The sequence below is a fragment of the Salvelinus sp. IW2-2015 genome, linkage group LG14, assembly GCF_002910315.2.
Source record: "Salvelinus sp. IW2-2015 linkage group LG14, ASM291031v2, whole genome shotgun sequence".
NCBI lineage: Eukaryota > Metazoa > Chordata > Actinopteri > Salmoniformes > Salmonidae > Salvelinus > Salvelinus sp. IW2-2015.
In genome coordinates this window covers 18,481,677-18,498,161 of record NC_036854.1, presented here as the reverse complement: position 1 = coordinate 18,498,161, position 16,485 = coordinate 18,481,677, and the positions used below count along the sequence as shown (strand labels likewise).

The 16,485-nt window shown below is 43.8% G+C and overlaps 1 protein-coding gene across 1 annotated transcript; it reads left to right on the top strand.

Moving 5' to 3' along the window:
* Positions 1-3,876: 3,876 nt before the first annotated feature.
* Positions 3,877-16,256, top strand: adam17b (ADAM metallopeptidase domain 17b). Its single transcript, XM_023999705.2, has 18 exons — positions 3,877-4,197; positions 4,633-4,765; positions 4,949-5,082; positions 5,366-5,454; positions 5,791-5,968; positions 6,652-6,782; positions 7,121-7,207; positions 7,499-7,609; positions 7,706-7,850; positions 8,107-8,198; positions 8,442-8,594; positions 8,800-8,999; positions 9,340-9,443; positions 9,540-9,674; positions 9,996-10,126; positions 13,740-13,907; positions 14,525-14,581; positions 15,362-16,256. Exons 1-18 carry the CDS (start codon positions 4,110-4,112, stop codon positions 15,782-15,784), a joined length of 2,559 nt encoding a protein of 852 aa, XP_023855473.1. The 5' UTR covers positions 3,877-4,109; the 3' UTR covers positions 15,785-16,256.
* The last annotated feature ends 229 nt before the right edge of the window (positions 16,257-16,485 follow it).

Sequence of the window (16,485 nt, the reverse complement as noted above, 5' to 3'; positions counted from 1 at the left end):
GCGCATGAGCCGTCGCCGCAGTGAGGCCCGGTGTTCGCACCAGGGGACAGGGTCTGGCTCTCGACCCGAAACCTGCCCCTCCGCCTGCTCTGCGCCGGAAGCTGGGTCCGCGGTTTGTGGGGCCGTTTAAAGTCCTGAGGAGAGTGAACGAGGTATGTTATAGGTTACAACTGCCCACTAATTACCGTATTAACCCTCGTTCCATTGTGTCTCTCCTCAGGCCGGTGGTGGCTGGCCCGCTCCAGGAGGCTGAAGTGCGTGAAGTTCCTCCGCTCCCTCTAGACATCGGGGTCCCGGCGTACTCTATTCGATCCATTTTGGATTCGAGACGTCGGGCGAGGGCCTTCAGTACCTCGTGGACTGGAGGGGTACGGGCCGGAGGAGAGTGCTGGGTTCCGGTGGAGGACGTTTTAGATCCTTCCATGTTAAAAGAATTCCACCGCCTCCATCCGGATCGCCCTGCACCTCGCCCCTCCGGGTCGTCCCCGAGGCGGTGTCGACGCGCTGCTGGAGCCGCGCGTCAAGGGGGGGGTAATGTCACGACTTCTGCCGAAGTCGTTGCTCTCCTTGTCCGGGCGGGGTTTCGGCGGTCGACGTCACCGGCCTTCTAGCCATCATCGATCCATTTTTCATTTTCCATTGGTTTTGTCTTGTCTTCCCCACACACCTGTTTGTCAATCCATTCATTACCTGTTTGTGTATTTAATCCCCTCTGTTTCCCCTCATGTGTTTCAGAGATTGTTTATTGTTAGAATTGTTGTTTATGTGTATAGGTGCGCGTCGGGTTCTTCGTACCCATATTTTGTTTGTTCGTTTTTCTTATTAGTGTTATGGAGCATGTATTGGGACTTTCATTAAAAGACTCCATTTTACACTTCGCTTGACTCTCCTGCGCCTGACTTCCCTGCCACCTATACACACGACGCTGACAATGCTAGTGCATGTATATATATATATATACATGCACTACTGTTCAAAAGTTTGGGGTCACTTAGAAAATACCTTGTTGTTTAAAGAAAAGCATTTTTTGTTGTCCATTAAAATAACATCAAATTGATCAGAAATACAGTGTAGACATTGTTAATGTTGTAAATGACTATTGTAGCTGGAAACGGCAGATTTTTTATTGAATATCTACATAGGCGTACAGAGGCCCATTATCAGCAACCATCACTCCTGTGTTCCAATGGCACGTTGTTAGCTAATCCAAGTTTATCATTTTAAAAGGCGAATGGATCATTCGAAAATCGTTTTGCAATTATGTTGCACAGCTGAAAAATGTTGTTCTTATTAAAGAAGCAATACAACTGGCCTTCTTTAGACTAGTTGAGTATCTGGAGCATCAGCATTTTTGTGTTCAATTCCAGGCTCAAAATGTCCAGAAACAAAGAACTTTCTTCTGAAACTCATCAGTCTATTCTTGTTCTGAGAAATGAAGGCTATTCCATGCGAGAAATTGATAAGAAACTGAAGACTCCCTTCACCAGTGCAAACTGTGCAAACTGGCTGTGCAAACTGGCTCTAACCAGAATAGAAAGAGGAGTGGGAGGACCAGGTGTACAATTGAGCAAGAGGACATTACAGTACATTACAGTGTCTAGTGTGAGAAACAGACACCTCACAAGTCCTCAACTGGCAGCTTCATTAAATAGTACCCGCAAAACACCAGTCTCAACATCAACAGTGAAGAGGCAACTCCGGTATGCTGGCCTTCTTGGATTAGCAAATTTAGATTGGCTAACTCAACGTGCCATTGGAACACAGGAGTGATGGTTGCTGATAATGGGCCTCTGTACGCCTATGTAGATATTCGATAAAAAATCTGCTGTTTCCAGCTACAATAGTCATTTACAACATTAACAATGTCTACACTGTAATTCTGATCAATTTGATGTTATTTTAATCGACAATTTTTTTTGCTTTCTTTCAAAAACAAGGAAATTTCCAAGTGACCCCAAACTTTTGAATGGTAGTGTATTTATAACTGGGAATGATTTTATGAGAAAACCAAAGGCATGTGCATCATGCCTCTCTTTGTAAGGAATTATTAACAGTTGAAATGAGGTTGGTATGTTATTGGTAGAAGTATTGAAATGTGTGAATAGTGATCATGCACTTTGTTGACGGTCCCTAACTAGTTACATTGACAGTGTTACAGGCTGCCTCCACTGTTTCCGTGTGATTATGAAAATAATAAAACCTGTGCAATGTTGTACACTTTTTTCTCTTCATAAATAACCTGAGGTATATAGCTCAAATTGTTCGCTATGTCTGTCTGGCGAATATCGAATCTCAGACCAACTACTGTAGGCTACCACTGTCGTCCAGCAGTCTCATAAAGCCCAGACATAATATTAATAGACTTCTCAAGACAGACTGGGACTGGAGAATGAAAATAGCAGGCTTTTAAGCCCATCTCACATCACTTCAAGAATAGAGCTCACCACTTTAATGTACAGGTAACTGCCAAAATAAAGGAAACACATAGCGTCTTAATAGGGTGTTGGGGCACCACGATCCGCCAGAACAGCGTCAATGCGCATAGATGACTGGAACTCTATTGGAGGGCTGCAACTTGTCTTGTTGTAGTACACAGAAGGTTAAGAAGCATCCACTTACCATCAACAATCTCTTTTTTTTCCTTCTAGGATACACTCAAAATGCCTGTTCTAGTGATTCCATTTATATGTGCAAAACCAACCAAGTGAAAATGGATGTAATACAACTCTAGAATCTCCCTTAAGTGTTCAGTTGGGTTGAGATCAGGGATGTATTCATTATGCTAATCCTGTTGCAAAACGTTTCGCATTCTGTTGCACCAGAAAACGTTTACTTCAAACTGAAAACGTTTAACAAAAATTTTAGTTTCTATTGAAAGAGAGTTTCTAAAGGTCCCTTCCCTGTTCTGTTTGCTTCTTAAATGGTTTCCGTTGCAAGATGTAATGAGTACACTCCTCGTGACACACACACACACACACACACACACACACACACACACACACACACACACACACACACAACACACTCAGCAACACACACGAAACACACACACACACACACACACACACACACACACACACCCCTCTTTCAAAGTCACTGAAATGTCTTGTTCTAGCCATAGTAGCCAAATCAATGGGCAACTGGGCATTTTTATAAATGACCCTAAGCATGACCCTAAGTTAATTTGTATCCTTCATTTAATAAAGTGTTTTCCTTATTTTGGCAGTTACCTGTACATCATATAGTAGGCCTACTTAATTTGATTCAATGCTTATTACATAATGTATATTTGTGCACGAATATAATATGTAAGGTAACTGTAATAGGCGTGTTACTGTATACGATAAGTTATTTCATGGTTGTTTCAGCGTTGTCAGTGAACGGCCCCCCCAAAAAAAATCTTATTTGAAAGTAAAAATTACAATAATTTCACGTTGACAGAATAGGTCTATACACACACTACTACCCAGGCCTAGGCATATGGTTGGGATTTTAAACGCAAATGTTAGACGTTAAAATGGGATGTCCAAGCATTAAAAATAGATCATCCCAGATGTCGCTTGGTTCGCAATCCCTCTGCTGCTTCTAAAGCTTTATTATCCTTATATAAGAGCTGCAGTGACTGAAGCAAAAATGTTCTGCAAGATCCTCCGAACACGGATCTACAGAAGAACAATTTCAATTTTTGGGGGGTAAAATTAGTCTACAACCGGGGATAGATTGCGTTGAAAATAGTGTGTAGGCTACGCGTCATGTTAATGTAAAGTGAACAACTGTAAATGTGATTTTTTTTCTGTCACAACACTTCCGGGTATGCGGGAGCTGGTTTTCAAGAACAAATATTTTTGCCGAAACTAGAAGTCCGACTTTTAACAATCGGTTATAGTTGCAGAACAACTGAATGTTTTGCTCCATGGTCACCGTACCAATTTTGTTACATTGCTGCTATCAAATCTGTTAAATTGTTGCCTGCCTTGGGTATTCGGAAACAACTCAATTAGTGGGCTTTTGGAGAGATTATCCTGATACAACAAATACTGTGGAAACAGTTTTTTTGACCAGTGTATGGATTTTTTCTTTTTTTACACGTTCCACCCATAAATACCGATATGCAGATAGTCTTTTTATTTATAGTTTCTCTATTTTTAACGAATGGTGCAACAAAGCCGCCTGCGGAGGTTGTAGATCCTGAATATGGTGAGTGGAGAGAGCCTAGGCTAACTTGATTTTCAGTTAAACAGATGTCATGAGTTTATGCTACTCGAGATGGGGAATGGTCACAAACCAGACATCCCACACACATAACAGTTGCCAAAGAATACATCATAATAGTATTTTCCATATGGAAATAACATCGGAAGGAAAAAGTATTTCAGACTTTGCATGTGAGACTATATTCAACCACGTGTAGACGCCAATATAGCAATTATGGCAGCAATAATAGTATAACTCCTGGGTTAACCCCCCTGGCACTTATGTGTGTTATGAGAGAACTGTTCTGATAGAATCGAATAAAACGGAATAGTTTTAGGTTGAATAGGTTGGTATATGAACGTTCTTGTGTTGTTGGTATTTAGTCAGGAAAATGTGTCCTGTACTTATCTGTTCTGTTATCCTCTGCCTTTATTTCAGACTTCCTCAGTTCCATGCTTTCAGACTTTGAGGTGCTGCCCCTCGCCAGTCTCCAGACTCACTCGGTCCAGCGACGGGACCTCCAGACACAGACCCACGTGGAACGACATCTCAGCTTCACTGCCTTACAGAGGTAGGAACTCCACGGCTGTGTCCCTATGGGCCCTGGTCAAAAGTAGTGCACTATATAGGGACTAGGGCTTAATTGGGATGCAAATCAAATGCCAATGCCTCAGTTGCACTAGTCACTGATCTTTTTTTAATGATCTTTGTGTTTTACTTTCACCCTGTGTCTTACTCTGTTTGTGTGTGCTAGGCATTTCAAGCTGTATCTGAGGACCAACACGGAGCTGTTCACAGAGGACTTCAGTGCCGTGTTCGTGGATGAGGATGGACATGAGGACAGTTACGAGGTCAACAGACAGAACTTCTTCACCGGCCATGTCATAGGTAAGACGGACACCACATGGGTTGGGCTCAGCAGCCACCAGATCGAGGTCCATCAAGGGGCTTTAAAGTGCTGAATTGATTATAAAAGTTTGCCTACCAGTATCATCCGGACTCATCAATCTTGGACCACTTTTGACGTCCGAAAACATTTGGCTAACATCTGATTTTGGAGTAAACTATCACTTTAACGTCTCTTAATGCCTTAGGAATTTGGCTTTGTCCCCTGTTTATATTTTGTGGCGTTTCTCAACATAGTTGTTTACTGAGTGTTGTCCATGTGAAGGGGAGGAGAACTCTAGAGTGCAGGCGCATATTGATGACAATGACTTCTCGGCACACATCCTCACTGACGGAGCAGAGTACAACATTGAGGTATGGTATCACACTATTTCAACAGCAGATTGTGATATTACAACAATATGACAATCTACTCTGAAATGTCTCTGTGTGTGTGAGGAACATTCTGTGTATAATCCACCTGAGTTTATAATCATATTAAATTATCCTTTCTGGGTAGAGCCGTGGTAACACTCCTGGCATATTTCACATATATAAATCTCCCCACCGGAGACCAGGGCTCAATCCCTGTGCCCACCCTTCCCAATGTTTCTCTCACCTGCCTGAATCCTCTTCTGATTCCCATACTGTCTAAATAAAGTGTCAAAATACCCCAAATCTTATTTTCTTTGACTTCCTGTCCTTCCTCAGCCCCTGTGGAGGTTTACGTCGGCGCCCCCCGATGGCCGTTTGCTGGTATACCGTCCTGAGCACATAAGGAACATCAGCCGACTGGCCTCGCCCAAGGTCTGTGGCTACGTGAAGGCTGACTCCAATGACCTGCTGCCTGAGAGTATGAGATCAGCTATACTGGAGGATGAGGAGGAAGGTAAGTGGGAGAGAGGGAAGTAGGGTGAAGACGGAGAGGGTCAGTAGGGGAGCACGAGTGAGAGGGTGAGTAGGGGAGAACGAGTGAGAGGGTGAGTAGGGGAGAACGAGTGAGTGTGGGGGGAGTAGGATGGAACTCATAGTTGACTGCGAGAGAAGAATGTGGGGTGGAGCTTCCCCAAATAATGATCACAGTAAAATCCTGTCCCTCATAAGTCCAAACCACGTGTAGTGACCACTCCATCTAATGCAACCCAACAGTCAAACTAAACATATTCACATATCAGGCTATCCAAAAGCCCTGGTCACATTGTCAGTGTCTGTTAAATTAATAACCATATCCTCATTGCGTTATTCCGCTATTCACGCTAGCTTAAATGACTTGCCGAGTTAAATAAAATAAAAACGTATATTTGAAGTGAGCTGTAATGGCAGACCCATGACGATGACGACATAGCTGCGTTCCCTGCCGTTATGGTGTGAGAACCAAATCACTCTTTACGAGAAGCACTCGGTGATCTCAGTCGCTGTTGTTAATTGTATGGCATGAGATCTTGAATCTGCCCAGTGCTCTATTTAGGGTTGTGTAGTGTAGAAAATACAAGTGGTGTGTAGTTCAGCTTGACAACGTCTCTATGGCACTGACTGGCAATGAAACATGATCTCCTCCCCACTCATCCACAGAGCCCCTGGTCAGAGAGAAGAGACAGGCCCATGACCACAGGAAGAACACCTGTCCTTTACTCTTGGTGGCTGACCATCGCTTCTTCCAAGAGATGGGCCGCGGCGAGGAGAGCACTACCCTCAACTACCTGGTGGGGGGCGCTGTTCAGTAAGGTGTCATGTGTGTCCCAAATGGCACTCGTGTCAAAAGTAGTGTACTACTCCCTATGTAGTGCCCCTTCTTTTGACCAGGACCTATAGGTAAAGGGGGATACCTCGTCAGTTGTACAACTGAATGCATTCAACTGAAGTGTGTCTTCCGCATTTAACCCATTTAGCTCTGGTCAAAAGTAGTGCACTATAAAGGAAATAGGATGCCATTTGGATGCCATTTGGGATGCAGCCTATGTTGTGTAGGGTGGTCTTTCGCTTGATGGTTGTCTGTGAAAAACACCACATACCTTTCTCCCTGTTTTGATTGGTCGGTCAGATCGAGCTGATTGACCGCGTGGATGACATCTACAGGTCGACGTCGTGGGATGACGAGTATAAAGGATACGGGGTTCAGATCCAACAGGTGAGTTAGCTGAGACAGGCTGAGAATCACCCCATGATATGTTCCACTACCACCTCTCAGATCTCCCACCCCCCGCCCTTTTCCCCTGTTTTATTTCTTAAGGAGAATGGAGCCTCGTCCTCCTTCTGTATTTTCTGTTTATTTAGACAGTTTCTATGTAGGATTCCATCTCATGGCGCTCCGTTGCCATGCTCCCGGAACAGATGATCACTGCTCTTTTTTTTACCATGAGGTGGGATTGATGATAGATTCTTCCTTCCCATCATTCTCAATCTCTAATCCTCAATGTAGATCATCATTGAGAAGCTCCCCACCCGCGTACCTCCAGGGGAGGCCCACTTCAACATGAGGGGAAGTCCCGTCGAGGGCAAGGATGTCTGGGACGTGAAGAAGCTTTTGGAGGTGAGCAGCATGTTTAATCATCTGAGTAATGACATCATAGTAGTCGTATACTGTATGATAATAGGCCATAGTATTCCCTCTTTGTTCTCATCGCAGCAATTCAGTGTGGACATAGCAGACAACGCGTCCAAGGTGTGTCTGGCTCACCTGTTCACCTACCAGGACTTTGACGAGGGGACCCTGGGCCTGGCCTACGTGGCCCCCTCCAGACAGGGCATCCCTGGGGGCCTCTGCTCAGAGAGTAAGACTGTGTCCCAAGTAGCACCCTGTTCCCTATGTAGTGTACTACTATTGAGCAAGTCCCTTGTCCTAAATGGCACCCTATTCTCCCAGGCCCATAAGGCGCTGGTCCAAAGTAGTGCACTATATAGGGAATAAGGTTCCATTTTGGGACAGATAATAAGCCTCCCGTCAACAACAGTCAACACATTAACCTTGACCACAATTCTGACATTGGTAAACTGATATTGGAAAATGTTTGCCTTCTCTGTCATCAGAGTGCCCTCCGTCTTCGCCTGAGACGAGAGCTATTTATCTCAACACAGGGCTCACCAGTACTAAGAACTATGGGAAAACTATTCTGACCAAGGTGGGTTTATGAGACTCTTTGGGCTGGTGTCCCAGACACAGAATAAACTTAGACCTGGACAAAAAAACGATTCTCCATTGGGCATGCTTTTTAGTCCAGCACTAGGCTTAATCTGCAACTTTAAAAAAAGAGGCTTAGAATTTGGAACATCCAAATGTACACAAAGGCAATACTTATTATTCTGTCTGGAATAGGCGCCATCATATTTCACTAATACGACCTTTTCTTATGGTTTGCCCTCAGGAGGCAGACCTGGTGACGACTCACGAGCTGGGCCATAACTTTGGGGCAGAGCACGACCCTGATAACATCCCCTACTGTGCTCCCAGGGAAGACCAGGGGGGCAAATACGTCATGTACCCCATCGCTGTGAGCGGAGACCACGTCAACAACAAGGTTCAAATACCCTCCTTTTCCCCCACTCGACAAACCAAACATCAATCTCAAGCAAACCTTAAGTCTTCATTACACCAAGAATGATTATGGATGTGTCCGAAAACGGCACCCTAGGCCATAGGGCTCTGGTCAGAAGTAGTGCGCAATGGAGGAAATAGGGTGCCAGTTTCGGGACACGGCTCATGCCCTTGTTTTGTATCCCCAGCTTTTCTCCAACTGCAGTAAGATCTCCATTGTGAAGCGTCTGAGGAACAAGGCTCCAGTGTGCTTCAGGGAGAGGAACAGTAACGTGTGTGGGAACAGCAGGGTGGAACAGGGTGAGGAGTGTGACCCGGGACTGCTGCACATCAACGACGACCGCTGCTGTACCTCCGACTGCAAGCTCCGCCCCACAGCCAAGTGCAGGTGAGCCCTCTCTGGAACCACCAACCCCCGGATACCTGCACACCACACCCACTTAGGTTCTAGAAATGTTATAAAGAATGAATCTTCTCTCTGTGATATCACCCTGTATTACCATGACCGATCTCTCTCTCTCTCTCTGTCTCTCTGTCTGTCTCTGTCTCTGTCTCTCTCTCTCTCTGTCTCTCTCTCTCTGTCTGTCTCTCTCTCTCAGGGTGATATCACAGAGAAGATTCATTCTTTATAACATTCATACAACATTCTTACAACATATCATAAACGACCACCAAATGTTGTCAGAACCCTACCTCTGTTCCTAGAACCTCTCTCTCTCTCGGTGTAGTGACAGGAACAGTGCATGCTGTAAGCAGTGCCAGTATGAGAGGGAGGGCAAGGTGTGCCAGGAGCCCATCAGTGCCACCTGTAAGGGCAGGTCCTACTGCACAGGTAGGTTGATATCACCTGATACCCCCCAGAAAGGGAGCCCCTCCACATTTCTATGTCCTTTTAGGAACAATGACAATGTCATATTTTTGTTCCCAGGCAACAGTAGTGAGTGTCCGTCTCCTGAGAACGCCCTTGACGAGACCGTGTGTTTGGACAACGGAGAGTGTCTGGACGGTGTGTGTATCCCTTTCTGTGAGGCCGTCAAGAACCTGCAGTCCTGCGCCTGCAATGGTACGCTCCCCTCACCATCACCACCCCTCCTTTAAAGGCTGTAGTGGACTAATCCAACCTCAAGACATAGTATAATATCATATGCCATTAAGCAGTTGTTTCTGCATTGAATTTTGTATGGGTTGCCTCAGCGGGAATTGTACCCACGATCCTGACATTACAAGCGCCATGCTCTACCAACTGGGCCACATAGAACCTGTATACGCTAAGTGTTCTGCTTTATTAAAGATGCCTTTTACTTATAATATGAATACATAAAAATGACAGTAAAATTCCCCTTTAAAAGATACTACAGTGTGTTGTTCTTCCTACCCTCTCTAGAAACCAACTCGTCATGTAAAGTGTGCTGTCGAAGCACCGTTGGAGTGTGCGCCCCATTCCAGGACGACGGAGGGGACTACATCTACCTCCGCAAGGGAAAACCCTGCACCGTGGGCTTCTGTGACGGAGCAGTAAGTGACACCTGACCTCTGACCCTTACCCTCTAGTGCAGTGGTACCCCTTCAGACATTCAACCTCTAGCTGCTGACCCCCTCTAGCACCAGGGTCAGCGCACTCTCAAATGTTGTTTTTTGCCATCATTGTAAGCCTGCCACATGCACACTATACGATACATTTATTAAACATAAGAATGAGTGTGAGTTTTTGTCACAACCCGGCTCATGGGAAGTGACAAAGAGCTCTTATAGGACCAGGGCACAAATAATAATATAATAATAATCAATAATATTGCTCTTTATTAAACCATCTTACATATAAAACCTTATTTGTTCATAGAAAATTGTGAATACCTCACCACAGGTTAATGAGAAGGGTGTMCTTGAAAGGATGCACATAACTCTGCAATATTGGGTTGTATTGGAGAGAGTCTCAGTCTTAAATCATTTTCCACACACAGTCTGTGCCTGTATTTAGTTTTCATGCTAGTGAGGGCCGAGAATCCACTCTCGCATAGGTACGTGGTTGCAAAGGGCATCAGTGTCTTAACAGCGCGATTTGGCAAGAAACTCTGAGAGCAGCCCAATCCAGAAATCTGGCAGTGGCTTCTGATTAAATTAAATTTTCACAGAACCGCTTGTTGCAATTTTGATGAGGCTCTCTTGTTCAGCTATCGGTAAGTGGACTGGAGGTAGGACATGAAAGGGATAACAAATCCAGTTGTTTGTGTCGTCCATTTCAGGAAAGTATCTGCGTAATTGCCCACCCAGCTCACTCAGGTGTTTCGCTATATCACATTTGACATTGTCCGTAAGCTTGAGTTCATTTGCACACAAAAAATCATACAATGACGGAACGACCTGTGTGTTGTCCTTGTTCATGCAGACAGAAAAGAGCTCCAACTTCTTAATCATAGCCTCAATTTTGTCCCGCACAATGAGTATAGTCGCGGAGAGTTCCTGTAATCCTAGATTCAGATCATTCAGGAGAGAAAAAACATCACCCAGATAGGCCAGTCGTGTGAGAAACTCGTCATCATGGAAGCTGTCAGACAAGTGAAAATTATGGTCAGTAAAGAAACCTTTAAGCTCGTCTCTCAATTAAAAAAAAAAACTTGTCAATACTTTGCCTCTTGATAACCAGCTCACTTCTGTATGTTGTAAAAGCGTTACATGGTCGCTGCCCATGTCATTGCATAGTGCAGAAAATACACGAGAGTTCAGGGGCCTTGCTTTAATAACAAAGTTAACCATTTTCACTGTAGTGTCCAAAATGTCTTTCAAGCTGTCAGGCATTCCTTTGGCAGCAAGAGCTTCTCGGTGGATGCTGCAGTGTACCCAAGTGGGTCGGGAGCAACTGCTTGCATGCGCGTTATCACTCCACTATGTCTCCCTGTCATGGCTTTTGCGCCATCAGTACAGATACCAACACATCTTGACGACCAAAGTCCATTTGATGTCACAAAGCTGTCCAGTACTTTAAAAATATCCTCTCCTGTTGTCCTGGTTTCCAGTGGTTTGCAGAAGAGGGTGTCGTCCTTAATTGACCCCCATAAACATAACAGACATATACCAGGAGCTGTGCCAGGCCCGCCACATCTGTTACCTCATCCAGCTGTAACGCATAGAATTCACTGGCTTGTATGCGAAGCAGTAATTGTTTTAGAACATCTCCTGCCATGTCACTGATGCGCCGGGAAACAGTGTTTGATGGAGGCATTGTCTGTATAGTTTTTGGGCCTTTTCCCCCAGCATTGCCCCAGCCATATCCGCGGCAGCAGGAAGAATTAAGTCCTCCACAATAGTATGGGGCTTGCCTGCCCTGCCACTCGGTAACTCACCATATAAGACGCTTCTAGCTCCTTCTTGTTAATGGTATCTGTTGCTTTTATACGTCTTACTACTCGAAAGTCGTATTAATTATCGGTCTTTTCAAATTGGCATGTTTTGTTTCTAGATGTCTGCAAGTTGTGAGATAGTACTTTTGCACATATAACACACTGTGGCTGAGGAAAGGCACTACTCCCAATATACACTACCGTTTAAAAGTTTGGGGTCACTTAGAAATGTCTTTGTTTTTGAAAGAAAGGGGAAATGGCTGCCTAAATATGATCCCCAATCAGAGACAACGACAAACAGCTGCCTCTGATTGGGAACCATACCTGGCCAACATAGAAACATAATCCCCTAGAAGACCCACCCTAGTCACACCCCGACCCAACCAACATAGAGAATAAAAAGCTCTCTATGGTCAGGGCGTGACAATTTTAAAAGTCTAATTGATCATTAGAAAATCGTTTTGCAATTATGTTAGCACAGCTGAAAACTGTTGTTCTGGTTAAAGACGCAATACAACTGTCCTTCTTTAGACTAGTTGAGTATCTGGAGCATCAGCATTTGTGGGTTCGATTACAGGCTCAAAATGGCCAGAAACAAAGAACTTTCTTCTGAAACTCGTCAGTCTATTCTTGTTCTGAGAAATGAAGGCTATTCCATGTGAGAAATTGCCAAGAAACTGAAGATCTCGTACTGTGTATTACTCCCTTCACAGAACAGCGCAAACTGGCCGTTGGAACACAGGAGTGATGGTTGCTGATAATGGGCCTCTGTACACTTATGTAGATATTCCATAAAAAATCTGCAGTTTCCAGCTACTAGAGTCATTTACAACATGAACAATGTCTACACTGCATTTCTGATCAATTTGAAGTTATTTTAATGGACAAAAAATGTGCTTTTCATTCAAAAACAAGGACATTTCTAAGTGGCCCCAAACTTTTGAATGGTAGTGTAAGGGAACCCCAAATCAATGTAGTTCTCATCATATTTGCGCCTCTTCGATGGTCTAACATCCCTGTCTGTTGTTCGGTGCTTTCCCGGGTAAGGGGGCAGTAGCTCTTCGGCTGCATCAGATTCACAACTGTCAGTGTGCATGCTAGCTGGGCTAACAACACATGTAGAATTACTGATGCTAGCATTGGATGTGCTCGTGGAAACAGAATAACTTGTGTTGTCGACAGGTGCAGGTGTAGTACTGCTGGTAGTAGCAGTACTACCAGTAGAGCTGGTATGTGTCTCTATGGACGCGGGCCTTACTAAATGGACTGTTTGAATTGTTTTTTAAATCTATTTGATATATTTTATCAAATGTGAATCACATTTTTATTTGGCGTACCCCCGACGGCATTGCGCGTACCTCAGTTTGGGAATACCTGCTCTACTGTATTATATATCAATATTATACCCCTTTTTACTTGGTTGGTTTTGCACATATAAATGGAATCACTAGAACAGGCATTTTGAGTGTATCCCAGAAGAAAATAAAAAATAAATATTGTTTTTCATCTTTATCAATTGAATTGTTTGCTTAATTTCTAATCCCCTTATTAATTTTTTTTTTTTTTTTTTAGATACTTCCCCCCCCACCCTACCATCCCTTCCCTAATTGGAGTAAATTAACGGACAACAATACTTCTATTGCTATTTCGGTCACATCTAGCAACAAGTCTTGCATGGCTGTACAGTTTTCTTTTCTGGATGGCTGTGGTCTGAGGGCCTTCTTTCTATTCTCTAGTAATTCTATTTCAATGGTTTTGTAACTAGCATGTGATATTTTTGTCTTATTCAGGGTAAATGTATGAAGCAAGTTCAGGATGTCATTGAGAGGCTGTGGGATTTCATTGACAAGCTGGACATCAACACGTTTCGGAAGTTTTTGGCGGACAACATCGTGGGCTCTGTGGTGGTCTTCTCGTTGGTCTTCTGGGTCCCCCTCAGCATCCTGGTTCACTGTGTGGTAGGCGTTATGTTTGTTCCTTGATGAATGACAAACTGGGGCGTAGGTTTAGTTACTTGTGATTACAAGATTCTTGAGCTAGCAAAATACATTGGTGTGTAGCCAAGCAAGGCATTAGATCCACATCCCACGTTGTGTGTGTTGCATTGTGGGAACTGTAGTGTTTTTTTTCTTAACACATAATAATACATTAGATGCCCGTATTCAGACATTCTAAGTGTTGTCATCAATCACCTAATACTGTACATGTTGTTATTATATAGTACCTGTCACATTTTATTATATAGTACCCGTCACATGTTATTATCATTTTATTATATAGTACCCGTCACATGTTATTATATAGTACATGTAACATGTTACATAGTACCTGTCACATGTTATTATATAGTACCCGTCACGTGTTATTATCATTTTATTATATAGTACCTGTCACATGTTATTATATAGTACATGTAACATAGTACCTGTCACATGTTATTATATAGTACCCGTCACATGTTATTATCATTTTATTATATAGTACCTGTCACATGTTATTATATAGTACATGTAACATGTTATATAGTACCTGTCACATGTTATTATCACATCTAACATATTTTTCCCACTTACAGGATAAAAAACTGGATCAGCAGTATGAACAGACCACCAAGTCTCTGCTTTTTCCGAGTGTAAGTATTGTTTGAGTCATATATGTCTCTCTCTCTCACACACACACACACACACACACACACACACACACACACACACACACACACACACACACACACACACACACACACACACACACACACACACACACACACACACACACACACACACACACACACACACACACACACACACACAGTACAAGTCAAAAGTTTTAGAACACCTACTCATTCAAGGGTTTTTCTTTATTTTTACTATTTTCTACATTGTAGAATAATAGGGAAGACATCAAAACTATGAAATAACACATATGGAATCATGTAGTAACCAAAAAAGTGTTAAACAAATATATTTTATATTTTTGATTCTTCAAATTAACCACCCTTTGCCTTGATGACAGCTTTGCACACTCTTGACATTCTCTCAACCAGCTTCACCTGGAATGCTTTTCCAACAGTCTTGAAGGAGTTGTTGGCTGCTTTTCCTTCACTCTGCATTCCAACTCATCCCAAACCGTCTCAATTAGGTTGAGGTCAGGTGATTGTGAAGGCCAGGTCATCTGATGCAGCACTTCATCACTCTCCTTCTTGGTCAAATAGCCCTTAACACTTTTAGCACTTTTTTTGATTACATGATTCCATATGTGTTATTTCATAGTTTTTAAAATAGTAAAAATAAAGAAAAACCCTTTAATGAGTAGGTCTGTCCAAACTTTTGACCGGTACTGTATATACAAATGATACACTGTAGTCATCTTGGTTTTCTGACCCTTGGCTTTGACCCTGCTTGTGTGTCTCCAGAATGCAGAGTTTATGAGTAGTCTGGAGTCAGCCTCCGTGCGGATCTTCAAACCCCCTGCCATCTCAGCCCTGCGCTTCCAGGCCTCTGGCCCCCAGCAGACCAGCACTCCCCCCATCCAAGCCCCAACTCCAGCTCGAACCCCTGGGGCCCACGTCCCAACCTCCACTCCCAGCCCTAGCCAGAGTCCCCTGCCCCCCCTGGAGAGCCCACGGATGGCCACCATCCAGGAGGACCCCAGTATTGACTCCCACCTGGATGAAGAGGCTCTGGAGGGCGACTTTCCCATGGGGAGTTCGGCTCCACACTCCTTTGAGGATCTGACAGAGCGTGGGCCCCTGGCCCGACGCAGTGACAAGGCCCTGTCCTTCAGACTCCAGAGACAGGCCCACATTCGCATCAACAGCAAGGAGACAGAGTGCTGAGAAAGGGAGGGGAAGAGAGAGAGAGAGAGAGAGAGAGATAAAGAGGGCTCTTAACACAGAGGAGACTGAGAAAGAAAAAGGGAGAGAAAGAGACTGGAGGAGGAGAGGACAGAGCGTGGGAGAGGATGCTCACCCAATCACCACTGAATGGCAGACCACAGAGTAAAACAAGCTGGACTTGTCTGATACTATATGTGGGCTGAGTTATATAATGTATTATAGGAAGTTGGAGAGCAGCTTCAGTTGAAAATAGGATCCACTGGGCTAAAATGAAACCGATTGAGCATTGAAAAGCCAAATTCTTCAGAACTGAAATTAAAAATCAACATAGTCAATCTTTCACAGATGAAACGATCCAAGTCTAGAATTGTCTTGGTAAATTGTAGTGCCTGGCTAATTAGAAGGACCTGCGACGACCAGGTCATATTGATGATGTTCTGGTTTCAGATGATGTATTGTTTAAGATATCCTGGGCTGCTCACTTGCACAGCCTGGCATATGAACATGTTACACCATGCCTCCCATGTAAGTAGTTGAGTTGGTTGACAGTGACACTTTTGGCGCAGTTTGATATCAGGTTTTGAAAATAGGTAAGCAAATATATGCTTAACACCCGTATGCATACATCACCAGCAGTACTGTGGCTATGTCTGTAATATCATTGGCCTGGTGCTAGTTAATGTACTTTGTGGCACAGCAAT

Excerpts from the sequence above, each read along its gene's own strand:
- adam17b (XM_023999705.2), top strand. The coding sequence starts at position 4,110 with ATGCAGATAGTCTTTTTATTTATAGTTTCTCTATTTTTAACGAATGGT. Across the intron at positions 7,851-8,106 it reads TGGGGGCCTCTGCTCAGAGA|AGTGCCCTCCGTCTTCGCCT; the intron begins GTAAGACTGTGT and ends CTCTGTCATCAG. Across the intron at positions 13,908-14,524 it reads GCATCCTGGTTCACTGTGTG|GATAAAAAACTGGATCAGCA; the intron begins GTAGGCGTTATG and ends TCCCACTTACAG.